Here is a 21,892-nt window from a genome sequence, read left to right on the forward strand (position 1 = left end):
TAAAAAAACTGAAGGCCGATAAGAGATCAATTTAAAACTGTATTAACTTCAGGTAAGAGATGCTGCTGACCATTGGAACTTTTTGTTATTGTTTGAAATTAAATACAAGTCAAAGTTAGGTTATTTACTGTGAACAACTATAGAGAGCTATTTAGTTGTCCAAGTGAATATCTAACTTTTTTACTTAGACATGCTGAAGAAGAGCTACCTGAACATGTTTTTTTGTATATCAAAACAAATATGTCTATTGTCGAACATTTATATATATTTAAAAAATATATTTATTTTTTTCAAATCACAGCTGTTCAAAGTTATTCAATTAACATATGCTTAAACTTTAACGACATTGAAACAAAGAGTTGGAGGGTTTTTTTTTTTTACACCACCATTTGTTTCCCCTTTTACTGAAAATTAATTTAAGTTCCAAATATCAGTTATCAGCCTCCTTTTACTACTAAGAATCGGTATCAATATCGGCCCTGAAAAAACAACAACAACATATCATTCTACCTCTAGTCAGCTTTGAGCAAGTGTAAAATGCTGGGTTGGGATTAAAAAGGAGTAGAACCTGAAGTTTTAGAATAGTTTAACTCATGACATCAATGGCCCACTGCTGTAATTGTAAGGTGAGAGTCATTAAATTAATCTGTTAAATACAAAATTCATGGTGAGTGTATGCAAGTAGAGTTCAAACAAAGTCAATTGGAAATTCGTGAGAGATTAAATTAAATTGAATTATGTAATTGTGAAAATGTTGTAGTTTGTGTTTGAACATCAAATATATTGTTATAACTCTGATACTACCTCGGAAAATTTCCAGGTTGACTTTGTACCCCCATTATAAATGTAAAAAGATGCTCTTGAATTCTAGGCAAAGAGTTGACAAATTTCGTCACTTACTATCAAAAGTGTTGTTCTTTTACTTCTTACTTCCAAGAGTGAAGAATGCTACAATGGTTTGTAAAACTTTGCCTGTACAGGTAATAAATTAGTTCTGATGGCCAGAGTCTGACTTTGGAAAAAAAAAAAATCTATTGGCGATATTTGCATTGTATCCAAAAACAAATGGTGTTGAAGGTGAGAGGCTCTACCATTCCATAAAAGTTTCCTTCCCATAACTGCCAAATTTGACATCAGGAAAGGAATTCTTATGTTTACATAGTGTCAATCATTCACTTTTAATTGCAAAGCGGCAACGTTTACCAATGGAGACGGCGTCATCGTCCTTCTTCTTGTCCTCTGCGGGAACCTGAAGGGACAGAAAGAGAGAGAGAGAGAAAGAGAGAGAAAAGGAGTGAGCAGTTGAGTTGTAAAAGCATCCAGAAGCGCACCCCAGAGACCCGCCTCAGACTCCTCCGGTGACTCCGTGACAGCTGTGGTGGTACGCCGTCCCCACTGATCACCACAGGACAGCAGACAGGGTTTAATGTGACAAGGGCTGCTCCTCCCCTGCTGCTGCTACTCGACACCACCACCAGGGAATAGTGCTGCTAATTTACTCTGACTGTCACTAACAAATGAGGAGTTATTATGTTGTTGTTGTTTGGCATGTTAATTCTGTTCGTTACTCAACTGCTCAGATTTCATGTTCATTTGCCCGACAAATAATTCCATTTTCCTAATTAGTCATTAGCAAATTCCATCATATTGTGTCTGCGCAAGCTGAGAAATTGTCGAGTAATTGCCGCCTAGGGATACAAGGGAACCAAACATAAGAGTTTATTATGAAGATACAAGTTGTCAATTCATTTTGTTTTGGCTTGTTTTGAATTGAACCTGTGCGCTGTATGTTGGCAGTGAACTCAACTCTACTCACTTCAAAATGAGCAGCAGTTTGGAAAATAATAAACAATTCATCAATCAAAAAGTATCTTCAAGTTGTTTAATGGCGCTCCCAGTTTGTTTACTGTCAAACCAAACATAAAAACTAAGAGAATTACAAGTTGGGTATGTAAAACAAGCTAACAATGGCGCCTTTAAAATGGCACACTAGCTTAAGGCTAACATATAATGGAAATCGCCATGGACATGCTAACAGTTAACATTGATAGTTACGGTTTTAGAACGCTTTGAGCCAGCCTTCTCCTTGGGGGAAGCTGGAACGGATTAATGGCAATTCAATTCATTCCAATAAAGGAAGATGATTTGAGATCAAAGTGTTTTGAGTTTCCTGCACGTCACGGAATTAAATAAACTCTCATCTCAAGGCACTTCAGCATGGGAAAGAGCAACACGGTGATGTTGTGTCAAAAAAGCCACATTCGAGTGCAGGAGGTGGTGTGCATCCATTACATTTCCACAACACTTCATCTGAGATGTTCCTCTTCAAAAGTACAGAGTGGCAATCCTAGTGGAAGTCCAACAGTTGATTCAGCTCTCGACGACAACTCCAGCTTCCTGGGCAAGACTCTGATGACTCATAACGTGTGTGTGTGCGCGCTTGTGTGAGTCACTCATTTGAATAAGCAGGGGGAGACTTAGACAGAAAAGAAGCCTCATGATTAGGAGGCACACTTAACTTCCTCTCCAGCACGTGCTTCTATGTAAAATTCAGTATCACAAGTATGAAATGAAAGCAGCCGCGAATGTAATATAAATCATAACACACAAAGCAAGCATATGACGAGCATAGCAGTCTATGTCTTTACCCAGCGTTCTTTTCTAAAATACAAAATAGATGCACGATCCTGTCACAAAGGATCCAAATCAAATTCACAAAATGTCGTCAATACCAGGTCTGGTTCAGGTCAAGCCAAAGTGACAAAAACAGTCGGGAACAACTCACTAAATATGATCTTAACGGCGCTACTGGACATGACAAGTGGCCATCGTCTTCAACGCAAAGTTGAGGGCTACTTAAAAGTGTTTTGGGTTTAAATGATTGATTGAAATTTTCTCCTCACGTTCTTTTTCTAAAGCCTAATGAGGTATGCTGATGTCAGTCGCAGTGTTTATTTCATTAATGAAAACTAAACAAAAATAATTAGATCAACGCACATTTTTCACAGGACTAAAACTAGACTAAAACCCTCACTAATAAACAATAACTGGGACTAAATCAGTACGCATTTTCGTCGACTAATGAAGACAAGACGAAAATGTACTTCAATTAATAAAAACTGGACTCAAATCTATGGACATTTTAGTTCATGAACAAAAACGAGACGAAAATTGTATGATTTTGTAAAATCTCGTCTCTGCTAATCTGTCACTGTGATACCGTCATGTGACACACCACCTTTCAAATCTGCAGCTAGCAAGTGTAACATGCACAAACATGGGCCAGACAGGAGGTGGATTCACGGTAAAAGGTAAAAAAAAAAAAAAAAAAAAAAAAAAAGTCAATCATAGTTATAACGCAACATTAATCCAACGGGTTAATGTTAGGGGTTAAGGTTCCAACAATAATGGAAATCTGATATACTGTAATTGTGTGTCAAGTTGTTTTTTATCAAAAAGATGAGAGAAATTTTTATGTGAAATAGTTTTAGATCCGAAATGCTCAACATAATCTGCTGGGGGGGGGAATACAGGGGTTCAATGATTGTCCTGACTAAAACTAGACTAAAACGTTGACCGTTTTTGTTGACGACAACTAGACGAATACAATTGTTTTACTTGGACTAAAATAAAGACTAAAATGCTAGATTTATAATCGACTATAAATGGACTAAATGAAAACAGGACGAGGTTTACTAACTACGATAAAAACCTCTAGCGATTTTGCCTCCAAATCGAGTTGCTACACCCATGACTCGATCACCTAAGATGGTTGAACTTGAGGAGACACTTTCAAGCATTTGGTGATGTGTCCATGCACTACATACTCACATTGTGCTGTATGCATTGCTGTCTCCATGACAATTTTTTATTTTTTTTTATTGTCACAGCGGTAGTCGCAAGGGTTAGGCAATGCCACGGTAATTAAAGCAGGTGCAGCTATTGTCCTAGCGCTCACTCGCATGTTCCCTAAACTCAGAATCATTTCAGCAAGACAATAGATAGGGTCTCAAAGTGCTAGATATGTTGAACTTTAGAGTATGTTGACAGGGACATGATATTAAAACTTAAAATAAACCGTTTGAAATGGTGGCATCAGACCTTCGAGGTACCACTGCATCAATGAAAACAAATAGTTTGTCCTGTCCACTCACAGCCTGCTGGTCTTCCGTGACAGATCTGCCATGCAAGACTCCTGTGTTTTTATTCTGCTGCCTTCTGATTAGAAAGCTCTTTTTCTTTTTTTAACCAAATCATAGTCCTGGACTGAAAACTGGAAGAGAGACTATTTCTTTAATCCCAGACTTCCTGGAGCTTTATATGACAAAGCCAGCAGAGTTAAGTCTCTTCTCCCTGAGTGACTTTCTCTATTTGTTATATTTTCTTCCACTCCGCTGATGTTTTCCATTTCTTGAATGAAAGAAATCAAGCAAAATCAAATCTTTACCTATTTGGATTGGACCTCGAAGGCCCGTCTAGTAAACGGAACAACACAGAAGACCTTCGGTGATTAACCACATTCCGAGAATAGTCGAGGTTAAGGCGGCGTGCTTGCATAAGGGGCCTAATTCTTTAAAGCACATTAAACAGGGAGGAAAAGAACCATTGGGGGTATTAGGAGCGTCATGTGACACAACCATCTTTTCTTTTTTAATCCTGGCGGGGGGGGGGGGGGGGGGGGGGGCGCTCAGCGCAGATGTTGATTCTTTTGGCAAGAGTTGACAGAAACAGAGGGAGGGGTCAAAGCAGCAAAAACGCCTTCTCACATCGGCTACAGCGGATTCACGATCTGCCATGCGCATTGGTGGCACACACTAAATGACAGCTTGTGCCCATGCTGCCCTGGTGTAACCTCGCTATAACTGGTCCCAGTTACACAAGAGGGCGATTCATCTAATCTATTCTCTGTATGCTGAGAGTGATGTGTAATAATAGCCCCCCCCTCCACACCCTCAGGAGACATAGACACTGATGGCTCACCCTCTAATTGCACTGTTTCTTTTTTTCCTCTCCATCTGCACGATACGCCACCTCTCACCAAGTACGAATGGCCGCGACCGCCTCATGCCAGAGATTCTATTTCCACATCTCAGTTTCTAGCTCGGCTGCTTCTCCCTATTTTTTTTATTCGCTCTCTTTTTCATTAGCCAAAGCGCTGCCCTCCTTATTCCGCGCCATCTTTGTCTGTTTCGCTCCGCTGCCGCCACCGCTGCTGTTGTTATTGTTGTGAACCCACCGCTCTCATCTGCCATCTATTGCTGGCTCTCTCTTTGGTGCGGATGTGCCCCTGGTCACTAGTGGCCTGGCTGCGGGACAACAGAAGTGACTTTGAGACTGGGTGATGGCTGCCTTGTTGTCACTGACATAGAAAGCCTACGTGATGAGCTGTGCATGGATGCGAGGGGAAGAGCCGAGTTCTGAGGCCTCAAAACTTAATAGGGCCAGAACGTTACGGATTTTTTAGGCCAAGGCTGGTGCTTATTTTTGGCAGAAAAAAACCCACTGATCTATCTCCAAAAAAAAGAACATAAAATGCTGATTACCAATTTATTGTTCGATAAGTAAAAAAAAACGAAATACCTACAAAATAAAATTAGACATGGATTTTAACTTTTCGCGGGCCAGCCTGATTCCGATTCCCTGCGAATAGCGGGGATCAACTGTAAATATATTATTTAAAAAAATTACTTTTGGGTTCCTAGAATGCGTTGTGGCGCAATGAATTTAACTTATTTGCTCCCAAAAACATATAAATACATTCTATTTTAAATGTTTTAAGTGACCCAAAGACGCAGTTATACTTTTTGTGTGTTTTTTTATGCTAGAACTAGTAGAGCATACAGAAGGCTTTGATGCAGCCTCAACTACAGAGAACGGTTGAAGAAATTGTATTTATTACACAAACGGCCAGCAGGTGGCAGCAGAGCAAAATAGATCAACCAGGGCCATGTTGAAAAAAAGCTCATTTACCTAGAGTTATAAAAAGATTTGTGAACAATGATGAAACTTAGCTATATTCTAATGCTAATTGCTATAAAATAAAATAAATAGAAAAACGGAAACACAGAAATGTACTTGTAGAATGTAGAAGAGACTCTAATGTTCAATGTTTTTATAGCAATAGAACACAATATTCTGTGGACCTTGCAAAATCAGTGATAATCCAGTAAAACAGCCGGGAGTGAAGGGGATTGCTTTAGTGAAAATGGCTGTGAGTGAATGAGTTAAAAAATGAAGTTATAAGGAGATTAATCCTTCATATGTGTGTTATCAGTAATTAAATGTGTGTCATATTTTAACACATCGTCACCCTCTCAAAATAATTACCAAAGTCTTTTTTTTTGCCTAAATCTCATCTCCTCATGATGCAAATGGTTACATTTTTTATATTTCCTGAAAAATCTGAAAAAAATGACTTAGGCGATTATTTTTAAGAAGGCGTCGACCTTCATGTTTGATTTATGTTGCACTATGTTTTAATTTCTCCTTATATTGTTTTTAAACAAACAGTGGCTTCAGTGTGTAAAATAAAACCGTTACATCCACGTCAACTCATTGCACAACTTGAATTGCTAATCTAGTGCTTGTAAAAATTTGAATTTGCTTTGTTTTGAATGTCCTCATCAACAAATGTAATTACTGATTCAGTATAAGGACACAAAGTTGTGGTATAGATTTATGCATAATAATACATAATGAGGCCAGTGTCACTTGTGTATAAATGTCGCAAATGGTTAGTGTAAATAAAAAGGTATGGCCGATGATTTTGGTCGACATTTGAAAGGCCATAATAGGCTGAAAAATGTCTCCGCCCCTAGAAAAAAAAAAGTATGACATCACTTGTGGCCGTGGTATCAATCACCCCTAATAAAAACGGTTTAAAATGCGCATGTCAGATTACATAAATGATGCCACCCGTGCCCTTGCAGAGAGTACTGTAATTAGAAGTACCTCGACCTCCTCAACAATGGCCTCAGAGTTAGCTTCGCTTTCAGCAGCATCCGGATCGATGGGCTCGCGGCCTTCGTTCTCCGCTCCCTCGGGGATGGACTCCAGCGGGGGCGTGTAGGTCTGCTTCTTCGGAACGCTCCACTTGTCAACGCTGACATAAAAATGCATATCATGTGTCTATACATCATGCGGCATCATGACACAAGCACATCATATGCCGAGACGTTAGCAGCAATTGACTGTGTCGTCTAGAGATGAGTCACATTTGTGTCTACAACGCAGCTAAATGAATAAGATGGCAGATATGATTCATCCTTAGAAAATATTTCACAGCACACACACACACCGCTCTGTTGAGGGGCTAGGCGGGCTTTTGACACGCTGGTCGATGAAGGGGCTGGCGATGGCGATGAACTCCTCAGGTTCAGGCAAAGGAATAACTGTGATAAGGGGAAACGGAAAACACACATCACACCCACTCTTGATCTCATTTCTTGCATGAATGATGTCAGACATAAGCTCGTCACTACAGTATTCTCACTATCTTCCAAGGCTGTATAACCTCATGCACAGCTCCTCCCGATTTAGAATTTGCTACGCGCTCTACTCATATTTATCCATGACATTCACCTACACCGTATCACAGAATTTCACAAAATGGTTTGATATACGCCTCTGTAGCACCCGACCCCCCTCCCCTCCCCTCCCCTCCCCTCCCCTCCTGCTTACTCCGTGGTTCAGAACTGATCACAGCCTTCTTGCGTTTCTTGCGGATCAGTTTCCATGGCGGCTCAGGCGGGGGCTGGTACGGTAACTCCAAGGGGCACTTTCGGGTCTGGGTCAACAGGACGACATGACTGTGGCGCAGACAGAGGTTGTAGCGACGTAGAGCCTCCGAGGAATCAGCCTGCACGGCGGCAAAACATTTGTCATTAACGTTACAACAAGATAAAAACATTTTATACGATTTACAGGGGAAACTAACACCAACATTTTCTTTATGTTTTATGCGCACTAGTCTAAACACAGCATTCTGATTACTATTGTGTTCATAGAATATGAATTAAGCAGCAAAATCCACCTGTTTTTAGGCATCTCAGCGGCGTTGCCACTTGGATCGACTCAAAATGGCATCACAGTTGCTTAGGGCTCAGGTAACGGACAATCACAACTCACCCATTTTCTGAGTTTGGACATGTGAAATTCACAAAATTAGCAATGATTGGTCATTACCTGAGCAATTGTGATTATTTTCAGACAACAACAATTGGCAAAATGGCCGCCCCCTGAGTTGGACAAAAATGGGTGGATTTTGTTGCTTGATAATAAATATAATAATCAGAATACCATGTTAAGACTAGTGGGTCTGCATACAACATATTATCGTAAATAAATGTTTTGGGTTTATTTCCTCTTTAAGGTAATAATGTTCGAAAAATAATGACAAAACATTAAAATGTTCAAGAATAAGATGGTGATATGAGGGGAAAAAACTATGAGAATAAAGTCAAGAAAATTATGAAAACATTCCATTCGATGAGTTTAAATTCAAGAGAAAGGAAAAGTCTAAATATTGAGAAAAAAAATTAAATCATCAGTCATGATATCAGAAAAAATGTTATGAGATGAAAGTTGAAATTTACAGTACTTGAAAATTGTATTTTATGTCAACGAAGTAGCACTACAAGAAAAGTTTTAAATTTACAAGAATAAAAGATAGAAAAGCTTAAAATTTGTCAATGAAGTAATACTGCAAAAAAAAAAAAAAAAGGGAAATTCCTGTGTTCTTACAAGAAAAGAGGTGACCTTTTCTTTTATCATCTAATAAGAGGTGTTTTTTTTTTTTACAAATCTATTGTAAAAACTTCATTTTCCTACTCCTATAAAACTTAATAGATTTACTATTTATGTTTCATGTTAACCCAAAAATAAAAAAAAACTGTTGTGAATGTACCTTTCACTGACGATTGCAGTAAAATCGGTTCGAGTCACACACATATAAAATATATATATATTTTTTTAATTCAAATTAAAAAAGAGCAATGATGATGACATGTACATTTTTTTTTTATAATAATCGGTTCGAGTTGACAACAGCAGCACTCATTCAAAGAGATTATCCAAATATGGCAAAATACATACCATTTTTGTGTATACAAAAGGATCATCACGTAGCTGATTGGGATAGAAGCTGGCGCACACCACTAATTTTTTGTTACCTGGGAATTTAACATAAATAAACAATAATGAATAAAGATGTCATTTATCAAAACATCATAACAAATTCAGAAGATAAGAAATGTCATCTTTCATTAGTTAAGTCAAGAGAGTCTTGTGAGTCCATTCGTCTCTGTGCCGAGGTCAAACACACAGTGTGTAGGTTATCTACAATTGGACCTAACGCATCTCAAACTGTATTACGAGATAAAAACCAGCTCAGGGACATTGGAAGTCAATTTAACAGGCCCATGATGGGAGTGCTGCTGAATTAATATGCTTTAAGAAAAGGCAGTGCTTTAAGAATGGAACACAGAAGCTGCTCACTGTGTTGCACTTTATGGCAATTTAACGTGGGTTCAATAGAATATGAAGAGAGCAGCCGCCCTTTAACAACCTAACAGGTAGTCAGGATGGAATAACGCCAGACTGGCAGATTTGCATCCCATAAGTAATTACGAGACAATTATCTTGTTATCTTAATGTTGCCGTCATGAGACGAGCACACTTAACTGGGGCGGCTCTTCTGCCCTGCACGGGATTCAACCTGCCGCTGCTCCCTCTGCTGGTTTATTTATAGCCCGCCGTACAAGGATGGACCCACCCCTGCGCTCAATAATACATGAGTTGAGGAAAACAGGAAGTGGCGCTTCAAACGACATTAAAAAAATAATAATTTTAAAAAGGAGTTCCTGTGTCCCGTAGCTAATGAGCAAAGTGACACCGGGAAAGCGTCAGGGTGAGCCCTTGAAAAATGATAGTCACAGATTCAGCCGTAAAATGAAATATTCATTGTCATGCTCCATACTTGTTTAATTATGGATGCAGAAGGATGAAAATAGAGGTATAGACAACACTCGGCATAGATGAATTATCTGTAAAAGACAGAAATGGTGTTGCACTGTGATTGTGACCTGACCTTTGTCCATGTCGCGATGGCTCCTGTGTTCACTGAGGGAAGAACCCCTCCTCGAGTGATGCTTCTTCTGCTGCTGCATTTTCAAGGTTTTGTGCATAAATTCCGGGATGTTGCCTTGTAAGAAATCCCACGTTTTTCTCCGGCATACATAGCTGGGAGGAGTTTAAAAAAGCAATAGGGTGTGTTTTTTCTGTGATATATTACAAGTATATTGCCTATACAGTGGTACCTCGGAGTTTAAACGTCTCGGAACTCGTACAAATCGGACTTCAACCCAAAAAAATCTGAGTAAAAAGTGCCTCGGAGTTTGAACTCATCAACACCCAAGCAAAGCAAGCTACGCCGAACGTACCTTGAAAACGGGTAGCCGAGCGAAGCCGAGCGATGCCGAATACTCACGTCGCGGTAGTTGAGACGGTGCATTGCTCATTTCCAGTCAGATCGTGAATACTCCCGGAAGTGCTCCATAAATTTTGCAAGTGTATTTTGATTTTTCCTCAATGGGCTCAAAGAAAAAAAACAGTGCCAGTGGCAGCAAAGAAAAACGTACAGTGCTACGAACCACATTGGAATTAGGAAAGAGATAATCGCGCCGTTGTAACTACCGTGACAACTGGTACAAGGACCCCCCCCCCCCCCCCCCCCTTAGCTGTTCAACAACACACGCAAGGACTCCTTAGTAGTCCAACAATATGCCCAATGAAAAATACACAAACTCAGCACTGAACAAAAGCAAGCATTAACTTAGCATTTTTCATCCACTGAAGCCATCACACCACAACAAAAAAGTTAAGGTATTTTTTATTGTTTAAATACTGCACATGGTGTAAATGTAAAAAAACAAATAGAAATTAAAATAGGAATTTTCTGTTTTTGACCTTGGGAACGGATTAATTGCGTTTACATTATTTCCTATGGGAAAACATGTTTTGGATGTTGAACAATTCAATTCAGACTTTGAACACTTCGCAGGAACGAATTATGTTCGAACTCCGAGGTACCAATAGGGAGAAACTCTAAAAATCTGTTTTTTCCTCTCTAGATGTTTTTCCCTTCATCACCTCCAAAGTAGGCAAATGATCATGGCAATTTAGTGCCGCCTTTATTCTTTATTAGGATCCCCATTAGCTTCCACAAAGTGGTCGCTAGTCTTCCTGGGGTCTTCAAATAATTCAACAAAAACTTTAAGTTTAAAATTACTCTATGCAAAAACTTTAAGTTTAAAATTACTCTATGCAGTAAAAATAAAACAACTAAACAAAAACAGGATCCCGTAAGTAAGTAGAAACAGACAAACAGCAATACACAATTTGAAAGGTCACAAAATAAAGAAATAAATAAAATAGAAATTGCAGATGCATACATTAATACATGCAGAATACCTGGGATACCTGCTGTGGAATGGGGCTCATTTGGGCAAATTCCCTAGGACTGCAGATGTTTGGCAAAGTACCAGCTCTAGAATTCACCTACAATGGCTGCTCCAAACAAAAATGGCTAACTTTCTTTCATTGGCCCTTGAGACGTTTTTGTTGTTGTTGTTGTTGTATCCACTTATGATAGAAATGGCCACCCAATTTCTATTAAACTACACACGCTAATTTACATGTAATTAATCAGATTGCTCACACTGTACTGTGTAACCAGATCCTTGAAAGAAAGGTAAGATTTCTTGGATAACTGAACGATTATTCAAATGAGGGACAGAATCTTACAATACCTGTATACACAATGCTGAGCAAGACTTACATAATAGTTATGTGGAGCAGTACACCGGATATGTGAGGCTCTTACTTTATGGGGCTGATTTCCGGGATCCATCCGGTAAGGTGGTGGATGAAGTTGAACTCTCCTATCTCGTCGGACAGCTGTGACATTTTACTGAGGGGGTTAAACGTGCAGGTGAAAAAATACGAAATTAATGCAAATAATAATATATGAATAAATATGATGCGTACCATTCAGGAACAATATCATTTTAAATAAATTTTCGTTTGTGCTAACGAGAAGTTAGGAATATTGAAAAGAGTAGAGTGGTGCCCTGAGATACGAGTTTAATTTGTTTCTAGACCATGCTAAAATCATCTGTCCCCATTGAAATGAATGGAAATGTCATTAATCTGTTCCTCACACCCCAAAAATGTCATGTGTTTTTAATGAGAAAAAAAGCCACGCTTTAATATTACACTTTATAAACACAAAGTGATGACATTTAAATACAATTAATTAAAAATAATTAAAAAGTTTTTGTTGCACTTTCTCCGCCAATAGTGCTGATCATTCTAGTGTGTGCGTCTTGGCCACCTGGGGGCAGTATAAGACAGACCATACTGTCCTGCTGTGGCTTCTTAGTACAGCAGTAATATTCGTCATTCTTCGCAGAAGACAAAGAATATGTGCCTCTTACATGGTCTATCTACATGTGCTGAAGCACCGTTTGTGTAAAGATATTCGTTGTTTAAAGGGCAACGACACCACCGCATAGATGCTAATTGTTAGCCCATGAATAGATAGCATTTGCTGTTGTATGTTAGCATTAAGGTAGCGGAGGCTATATGGTTGTATTTGTGCACTGCGTGTAATGCCCTTTATTGTATGCTTAGTTAGACAGAAACTTTTAGTTGAGAATGGCAAAAACAGTGTGAAGACTTAAAAAAATAAAAATAACATTTACTGATTATATCTGCCAAACTGACGCTTGCTGTGAAGCGAGTTGAGTCAGCTGCTACCACTCGCAAGTCAAAATAAAACAATTGCGCCAATCGGCGGCTTGTATCGTGAAAAAAAAACCCACCAAGTTGGCCACCTTGTATTCTGTAAATGACAATTGCTTGAGGTCTGACAATGTGTGGCTCAGCACAAACGTATTGGACACGCCTTTTGCCGCAAAATTGCTGCATCAAGGACAAAACAGAAGATAGAGAATATCTTTATCTCAGCAAAGAGTAAAATATTAGCATATGAGTGACATAAAATAAGTTGTCTAACAATAAATTACTTAAGGCCTCACACACACACAAAAAAAAAATCACTATTCATTATTCACTTTATGTATCGTGTTAAATACAGAAATGTGTTTAATCAAAACCTGGAAGAAGCAACATGAACATCCTAGCATTTTGAGAGCTTTCAAGCACTCTTGAGGACTTCAGTGTATGACAGTGAGTACGTTTCAGTAGAAACAGATGGCCCGAATAAGCTCTAATTGGCCCTCTTGGGAATTGTTGTGTCTGGTCCACAGTCATGGCACTCAAGGAAATGAATCCACTACAGAAGTTCACCAACTCAGCTCAAAAATACAACTTTGCCCAGGAGACCAAAAATAAATACAAATAAATACCACAATGACTTATGAATGCTTCAATGGGAGAGAGAAAAAAAGGAAAAAGAAAAAGAAGAGTGTCCTTTGTTTCCCGTTTTAGATTAAAGATTAATTCGTCGGTCAACCTTCAGTGGACAGCGGAACACGCACTTTCTGCACACGCCACCGTGCTCCATCACTGACATGCCACCAAGTTTGACTCAAGCCAGGACAGGAATGAGATCAGACCAAGATCTTGTCGAGTCAGCAAAACACGGTTCTTACCTGAATTTACAACACTTTTAGAAGTGCATTTAAATGACTATTAAGGAATATTCCCTTTTCAAGTGAGTGGAGCTGCCCCCACCCATCAAGCTTGAAATTAAACAACCAAGCAAATTGAAATCTACACACTGTCAACGCCAAAAGCAGAGCTGTGCTTTCGATGTGCTCGCTGCATGCTCCACAAATAGGGATTTGCATACTAACTGACAAAAGTCTAATACAGCAGATTGGTAATGAAGTCCTCCATCTGAGAAAGACGCCAAGCTATAACTTTGTGGGTCATGCCATACGATTCAGAGCTCAACGATTTAAACGCCATGGGAAGTAACAGGAGCCGTACTCGCGTTTGGACCAGCAGTAGAGAGCAGGTTAGCAGTAGGCGCCTTTGCATGAAACAGGACCGCCCCCTTCAACCCTCTAGCCTCTATGGAGCCCCTAAAGTGACATAGGAGAATTTTAAAAAATATACATGGTTCTTGTTCGGGCGAGAAACATATATATTTTTTTTAAAATGTCACTTTAGGGGCTCTGTAGTTACCCATTTTAACCAAATTGTATGGTTCAGTCCAGTAAATAACAAGAAAAACAAATCTGGGGCTGGTCGAAAGTGGCCACAATGGAGCCGAAAGGTACAATTTGATGCAAACAGTATTTTATTGATTTTTAAAGAGTTGGATTAGGAAATTACAAATATCCTCCATAAAATTAATTACATTTGCATTAACATAAAAGTGGAAAAAATGATAAATAGAAACTTTTAGTCATTGATTCAGTAACTCCATTATAAATCGTAAAATTTTGTTAAAATTAAAACGATGTATTATACTGTAAAAAAACGAGTGTGATATTGATTTGAGGTCATTTTTCTGCCACGAGATGGCATAATTGCACTTGTAAGACGCTGGTGACAGCTCAGTGCATTTTTCCTTTCATATTAAGCGCTATCTAATCTTTAACATGAAGCAACTTGTGAAATTCTACACATTTTTCAAATTGTAAAATATAACTTGAGCCCAGTCTCCACAAATATATGCATTATTAAATTTATTACTACAAAATTTTGACGTGGACGTATCTGCTGCGTTGCGACTGGAATTCCCCCAGTACAGGCTTTCCAAGTAAGGGGCAGTTAATCGCGCGTAAAAACAATGTAGTGGCATAAAAGGAACTTTAAATTAACTCCAAATCAACGTACTAATTTTGACACCCCTAGTTTTAACACTTAAATGTGTTTTTTCTTTTCTTTTTTTTCTGCCAGATAACATTGTTTAAAGACAAGTTAGCAATTTCTTGTAATATTCCTATTTTTCGAAAGAGGCCACTAACAAACTGAGAGGCTCGTAAAAATTGAACAAGGCCTCCGAGTTAAATTCGTAGTAAACACATGACTTGAAATGCTGATGCAAAATTCTGAAACAATGACACTCACTTTCTATTGACATCTTCACTGAGAGGCCTTGTATTATTAACTTTGAGGAGCGCCTTGGCCAACAGCATGGGCCACAGCTCTGCCCGGCAGCTGGTCGCGGGCAGCAGCAGATTGTGGTCTTTGTCGAACGGCATGGAATCATCCACTATTATCTTCCTCCAGCAACCCTGAATGCACAGAGGAAAGACATGTTTTTTTTTTCCCAGACTCATCTGTTGGAAACAAACAAACAGTGAGTTTGTGTTTTAGCACACTGTGTGGTGTCAGGACCTGTCTGGGGTGGTGTTCTATGCGAACAACAACACTGCATAGAGGAGAGCGCTGCACAGACGGCCGTTAATAACCTGTTCACAGCTGCGCCCGTCTCCTACCCGAGCGGTACGTGATGCAAGTTTCGTTTTTTTGTCAAGCTACTGCCCCGTGGGAGATGGTAGAATCCAGCGCCCCCAAACGGGCAGAACGTTAACCAGTAGTGCCTGTGATAATTCACCAGCATCCAGGCCGCGGCTATCCGGGGGAGGGTTAAATGGAGGGCAACTGGATTTGGAGTAGTGTATACTTGACTTCCAAATAGCTTCTCCTTACTCCAGTTGCCTTTAATCCAAAGCTCCCTTAATGTGAAGAACAGTGTGAGGAAAAAGAGAATGATAGTGATAGTGTGGATAAAAAATAAATAAAAAGAGACCATGAAAGAATGAGATGCTTGAGGCAGCGAAAGGAGCGGTTGACGAGCAAATAATCAAGCCAGGGAGGATCTGGGAACTTGCCATCACAACAACCCCGTTTGCGACCACCGTTTCATGTTTTATTTAGCCAATGGAGATGATGACGTAACGCCATATTTTAACGACCATTCTTTTGCTGGCCATCAGGAAGAATTCTGCATCATAGAGACGCATTCTGGGTCCATTTTCCGCATGACAGACACTCACCATCCAGAAGAGTCGGACAAAGTATTTCCCATAGATATTGAAGAGTGGCACGTGGCCTTTTCCCGTCTTGCACAGAGAGTAGATGTGCTCCCAAGGTTTCCAGCCATGTTGGTCTGAAGCTCCCGGGTGGTGAAAGACTTTCCAAACGATGTAGATCTCACTGATGATCCACCTCATTAGCTTGGACAGAGAAAGCGAGAACAATATGCAAAATGTTTCATTGATCACTGGATTCGGAGAATAAAGATACTAGCTGCTTAAAGAGCCCTTATCTCATTTGCTCCCCAAAACGTATAAATATGTTTTTTTATTTTATTTTATGTTTCAAGTGTCCCAAACACGTTTTTATGTTGTTGTTTTTAATGCTAGAGCATACAGAAGGCTTTGATGCAGCCTCTCAACTACAGAGAACGGTTGAAGAAATGGTAGTTATTACAAAAACGGCCAGCAGGTTGGCATCAGAGCAAAAGACATCAACCAGGGCCATGTTGAAAAAGGGTAATTTACCCCACAGTTCTAAACAGATTTGTGAACAACGATTAAACTTAGCTATAATCTAATGCTAATTGCTGTAAAACGGAAACAAATACAAATATAACATTTTCCTGATGAAAGAAGAGACTCTAATCTTTCTTTTGGTAGGTTCCATGTTTTTATAGCAATAGGGCCTTGCAAAATCAGTCAAAATCCAGTAAAACAGCCGGGAGCGAAGGGGGTTGCTTCAGTGAAAATGGCTGGGAGTGAATGAGTTAATCTAAGCAGGGGTGCCCAAACTATGGCTCGGGGGGCTATTTGTGGCCATTGTGGCCGCCATCCATTTTTAAGCGGCCCAAAGCATATACTAAAATAATAACTGCTACTAATAAATTTGTTTTATTTACTGTAGAGCTTTTCTAAATATGAAAATTAATTAATTTAACAAGTAACAACATTTCTCTTCATGACAAAAAAAATGGTTTCCTCCACTTTCTGCTCTGCGTCAATGTCCAAATTGTGAAAATATTCCATTAATGATTCCCAAGTAAATGCTTTAAAGTAACAGTGGGTAATAGTTTAACACTAGATGTTGCTATATCGTAAAATGCAGCCGAAGCGCATGCACTTCGAAGCATGCACACTACAGTGGCTCAGCGAGACCACACTTCGCAAGCCTATCACCAATTCTTAATTTGCGAGCGATGCCAAAAGACAGAGCGAGCCGGCTTTAGCCGGAGTAGCTAACAAGAGCGGCTAGCGGGAGAAGCTAGTAGAAAATTAATAAATAGTACGTTGTGATTTTTTTGCACGTTATTGAAATCAATAATGTTTTTAAATGAACTCATTCACTCCCAGCCATTTTCACTGAAGCAATCTCCTTTGCTCCCGGCTGTTTTACTGGATTTTGATTGATTTTGCAAGGCCCACAGAATATTGTGTACTATTGCTATAAAAACATGGAACCTACCAAAAGAAAGATTAGAGTCTCTTCTTCCATCAGAAAAAAAGTACATTTCTATCTGTTTCCGTTTTGCTGCAATTATAATTAGAATATAGCTAAGTTTCATCATTATCCACAAATCTGTTTAAACAATGAGCAAAGAGCTTTTTGGCCTTGGTTGATCTCTTATACTTGGCTGCCACCTGCTGGCTGTTTTTTGTAGTAACTACCATTGCTTCAACCATTCTCTTCAGTTCAGAGGCTGCATCAAAGCCTTCAGTATACTCTAGCATTAAAAAAAAAAATTAACATAGAAATACGTCTTTGGGACACTGGTAATTAAAATAGAACATATTTATACGTTTTTGGGAGCAAATTAGTTAAATTAATTATTGGTTTGACACACTGTCACTTAAAAAAAAAGGTCAGTTAGGATAGATTGCGCTTGTTTTGGTGATGTAAAAATGGGATTTATCTGCTGTTAAGTGCAGGGGCTGTACCGATTTTGGCTTGAAAAAGGCGGATCCTTCGATTTTTCTGGCACTCTGAGCAAAAACTCTGGACGCCCCTGATCTACCATCAAAAATTTCCCTCGAATTAAAAAATAGTGTATACTTACCTCGCTGCTAAGCAGATGTTGGTTGGAGGACACCAGGTCAAAGCTTAGTGTATTCTCAACAACTGTTGGCACCTAAAATAACACATGGGTGGAAATGAGTGAACTCATACAACACAGTGCCATGCAGCAACTCACAGGTAACCTTTTTAAAGTCGACACCAATGTGTGTCCTACTTAACACTTCCCCGGGGGGGGCCTTTGCTGGTCTTAGCCTCGCCGTGATACTCCCCTGACTGCCATGTCCGCGATGAACATTCTACAAGCGCCCTAATAGACTCCAAAGAATGACTAATTAAATATTAACAATTGTGTTCGCTGATGGTGACAGAGATCAACAGAGGGGCAAGGGAGGCCGTGTTCGGCGCGTGGGAGATGACCTCAATGAGTTGGCGCTTCAGTCGGTAAAAAAGGCTTTAGAAATGAGAGATGAAGAGAGACGACGTCTCACGCAAAAAACTGGAGACGGCGGGAAGCGATTGCGATTGGCCTCGGCTCCCCGTCGGAGGGATTTAATTAAACTCTATTGACGGCAGGAGTGAAAAGGCAGATTGCAATCTGCCAATGGCTTATTCAAAGGGAAAAAAAAATGGAAGGCCTTCAAGAATCGGCACAAACTGAGGGATGTGGAAGTGAAAAGTGCTGCAATTAAAACATCATTGAGGGACCATAAAGACCATGTTTCCTCATGTAGAGGCTGAGGGTGTTTGTTTTCACAAGTAAAGAGAGTGCCAGGCATCTATTTGGGGAATGGGGAGTAATTTCCATTCATCCATTTTGTAAAGCACTTTCCGAGGCTCGCCACACATCGAGCGACATGACCAAACACAACTGGAGAATCGCAACAACCACACAAGCAATTAACTGTTAATTAACCTCCGTGCTATGGAAAATCTGGGACCCCCTGGCGTTTTTAATCAAGAAACAATGTCTTGACACATATACCGCTATATTTAAAAGGGGAAGTCAACCTTAACCCTTTCTTGACAATAAGATCTTATATGTGACCTCACAAGTCTAAACATGACATTCTGATCAATATTACATTTGTGGAACATGAGTTATGCAGCAAAATCCAGCCAATTTGATCCATCTCAGGGGGCGGCCATTTTGCCACTTGCTGTCAACTGAAGATGACATCACACTTGCTCAGGCAACGACCAATCTGCACCAGTTTACTGAAGCTGAGCTGTGATTGGTTGTTACCTGAGCCCTGAGCAACTGTGATGTCATTTTCACGCGACAGCAAAGTGAAAAATGGCCGCCTTCTGATATTGACAAAAACTGCTGGATTTTGCTGCTTAACTCATATTCCACAGTAGAATACCGTAGTGAGGTTGCGCAGAGCATATTATTGTCAATACATTTTTGGGGGTTGACTTACCCTTTAAAAGGTGGCGTTTAGAGTGATGAAAAAAACAGTAAAGGAGGCAAGTGAGACTAGTAAAATTCTTGACCAGGTAGTAAACAGACTCCAGTTGGTAACAAAAGTTAAAATAAAGGACTTGGAAAGCTCTCTACTTGCTGTCAAGGAATATTAAGGCATTTTTTGAGGCACGTACGGCGGCATGTGGACGGCTCCAACGGCATCGACGTTAACATTTCCATCGGGCCATCAGGAAGCTTGATCGGCTTTCTTATTCTGCATTTAATTGATTATATACGTCATAAAAATACAACATCAAACCGGTACCATTTCGTTTTTGGCAATACTTTATCATGGATGTGCTGCTGGCAATGTAGCAGCCAGTTCGGTGTGGAACAAAGTCAAAAGGATAATAATGAACTTTATCTGTACAGGTGCCAGGGTTGTAAGAATGGCTTCTGCATTTGTTTTTAAATCGGGTCTGGAATACATCCTTGCGATAAATGGAGAGAAAAAAAAACGGGCTGCATTTTAATTGTAAGGTTTACCATGTTGACAAGAAACTCCATAGGGCGCCTCCAGGACTGCACATTCAAAGAAGCCGGAAGGCATATTTTCCCCTCTGGATCCTCAAAGAACAGCTGCAGCTGTAACAGAAAAACGTCAAATGCAGCTAACGTCATTATTTGATTTGCCTTCCGCTTAAGTTTCAAAACGGTTTCCTTTACATTAGGAGGAGGAGGCTTCTTTGGATCTTCTGCTTTGCCCGAGTCCCATTTCTCCCTGTAGACGTCGCCATCATTCCACTCGGGCCACACGTCGTCCAGGCTGTCAGTGGAAGTGACTGGTACTGAACATACTCTGAAATTGGAACAGGAAGTCAGACTCTCTGCCACAGAGTCTTGTCAGCTGTTTTAGTTCGGTCTGAAGCTATACCCGTTGGGTTAACAAACTTGGCGGGGGAGTGAAATATTTGACACACAGTTGCTACTTAAACAGCTCAGGAACCCCCATCCATCCATTTTCTGTTGTGCTCGTGTTCATCAGAGTCTCGGGTAAGCAGGAGCCCAACTTGACATCTATTCTAGACAAACAGCCATTCACAATCACAGCTATGAACAATTTAGAATCTTCAATGAGCTTAATGTACCCGTTTTTGCCATGTGTGAGGAAGCTAACTCAGAACCTCAGAACTGTGAGGCAGACTTGCTGACCACTATTTCCACTGAATTTAGAGTATTCAAGTATTCAAACATAACACGCATATTTGTAAAAGGTGGGAGATCGCACAAGAGCTCAGGGAAACTCATTTGTGATATATACAAAACACGTAAAAATATGCAAAAAACACACAGATCAAAACTATTTTCTGCATCTTGCTTGATTCATTACAGCCATTCATATTGCAATTCCAAACTTTTTAGTCCTTTTCCCAACAAAGCACACAGTTCTACCCAGACTGTAATGAGTTATAATAAATGTATTAATTTACACATATATATAACCCTACAAGCAAACAAAAAAGTTTAGGTACCAATGTGGAACTGCTACATTAAAAAAAAAATGTTGCAGGAAGCTTATGAATAAATTGGGTTTGTGCTAAATCTACATAATAACACGAACACACAAACTCACTCTGTCGGCACGTCAGATATTTTGCTGGAAGTGGACTCCTTCTTCTTGAACTGGCCTTTTGACATTGTGTGTCAAGCAAATCCCCCGTCGTGATACGTCCTTCAATATCACCCCTCTAAACTGCAAAGTGGGTCAGACTAACAACAAATTAGCCAACGCCATTTTCTCAATAAGCAATTAATGGCGAATTTGCCGTACGGGAAAGAAAGTGAACCGAATGGAATTTTGAGACGTAACTTGCGACATGTAGTTAACTAAACGCAACGTGAAATCAAACTCACTTAGTGCTGGTCGGATAAAGACACTTTACTGGATACGGACGGGTTATTTTGTATTTGTGTCGCTGACATGAAGTAGTATTCGTAGTGTTAATTTTCTAACGAGCTAGCACCCCACAGGTGCGTAGTGTACCCTTTTCCGGTCTAGCACTGAAATGTTTTGTGCGTTTCCAAGGTAACGTAGGCGCTTAAGTTACGCGTCTTTTGTTGCTATGAGGAAGTCTGGCTGCTTTTTCCTCGTTATAAGGACAACAAAAACAAAATATCGAGTAAATAAATTTCAATAAATAAATAAATAACTTGTAACAGAGAGCTGGGTTTTAAGAGGGTTATTTCTTAATAACCCATGAACAAATAAATACAACATTAGTACTATTACTTTATCTGTGTGTATTCTTGTATTATTATTATTATTATATATTTTTTTGTATTTGGCTATGCTTATTATAATTTGAAATACTTTCACGATTAATAATATTGTTCATTTATTCTTATTTTTCAGTTTGTTTTAAAAACATTTAAATATTATTGCTATACAACAAACCT

The 21,892-nt window shown here is 39.5% G+C and overlaps 1 protein-coding gene across 2 annotated transcripts in view; it reads right to left on the reverse strand.

Moving 5' to 3' along the window:
• adgb (androglobin) overlaps positions 1-21,470 on the reverse strand; it is a 47,222-nt gene extending 25,752 nt beyond the window's left edge. Inside the window, exons 1-14 of one of the 2 annotated variants that reach the window (XM_086061495.1) lie at positions 21,350-21,470; positions 21,069-21,188; positions 20,162-20,294; positions 19,982-20,080; positions 18,071-18,142; positions 16,035-16,214; positions 15,103-15,269; positions 11,882-11,968; positions 10,088-10,239; positions 9,094-9,170; positions 7,681-7,858; positions 7,298-7,391; positions 6,952-7,102; positions 1,204-1,249 (exon numbers count right to left, since the gene is read on the reverse strand). In XM_086061495.1, coding sequence (XP_085917621.1) covers positions 1,204-1,249; positions 6,952-7,102; positions 7,298-7,391; positions 7,681-7,858; positions 9,094-9,170; positions 10,088-10,239; positions 11,882-11,968; positions 15,103-15,269; positions 16,035-16,214; positions 18,071-18,142; positions 19,982-20,080; positions 20,162-20,294; positions 21,069-21,133 — 1,501 coding nt within the window. In that variant the 5' untranslated portion in view covers positions 21,134-21,188; positions 21,350-21,470. Of the gene's footprint in view, positions 1-1,203; positions 1,250-6,951; positions 7,103-7,297; positions 7,392-7,680; positions 7,859-9,093; positions 9,171-10,087; positions 10,240-11,881; positions 11,969-15,102; positions 15,270-16,034; positions 16,215-18,070; positions 18,143-19,981; positions 20,081-20,161; positions 20,295-21,068; positions 21,206-21,349 lie in introns of both variants that reach the window. The other variant, XM_086061494.1, reaches the window with a different exon arrangement.
• Positions 21,471-21,892: the final 422 nt, after the last annotated feature.

Source organism: Leptonotus elevatus, chromosome 18 (genome assembly GCF_054856555.1).
Source record: "Leptonotus elevatus isolate MCC_2025b chromosome 18, RoL_Lele_1.0, whole genome shotgun sequence".
NCBI lineage: Eukaryota > Metazoa > Chordata > Actinopteri > Syngnathiformes > Syngnathidae > Leptonotus > Leptonotus elevatus.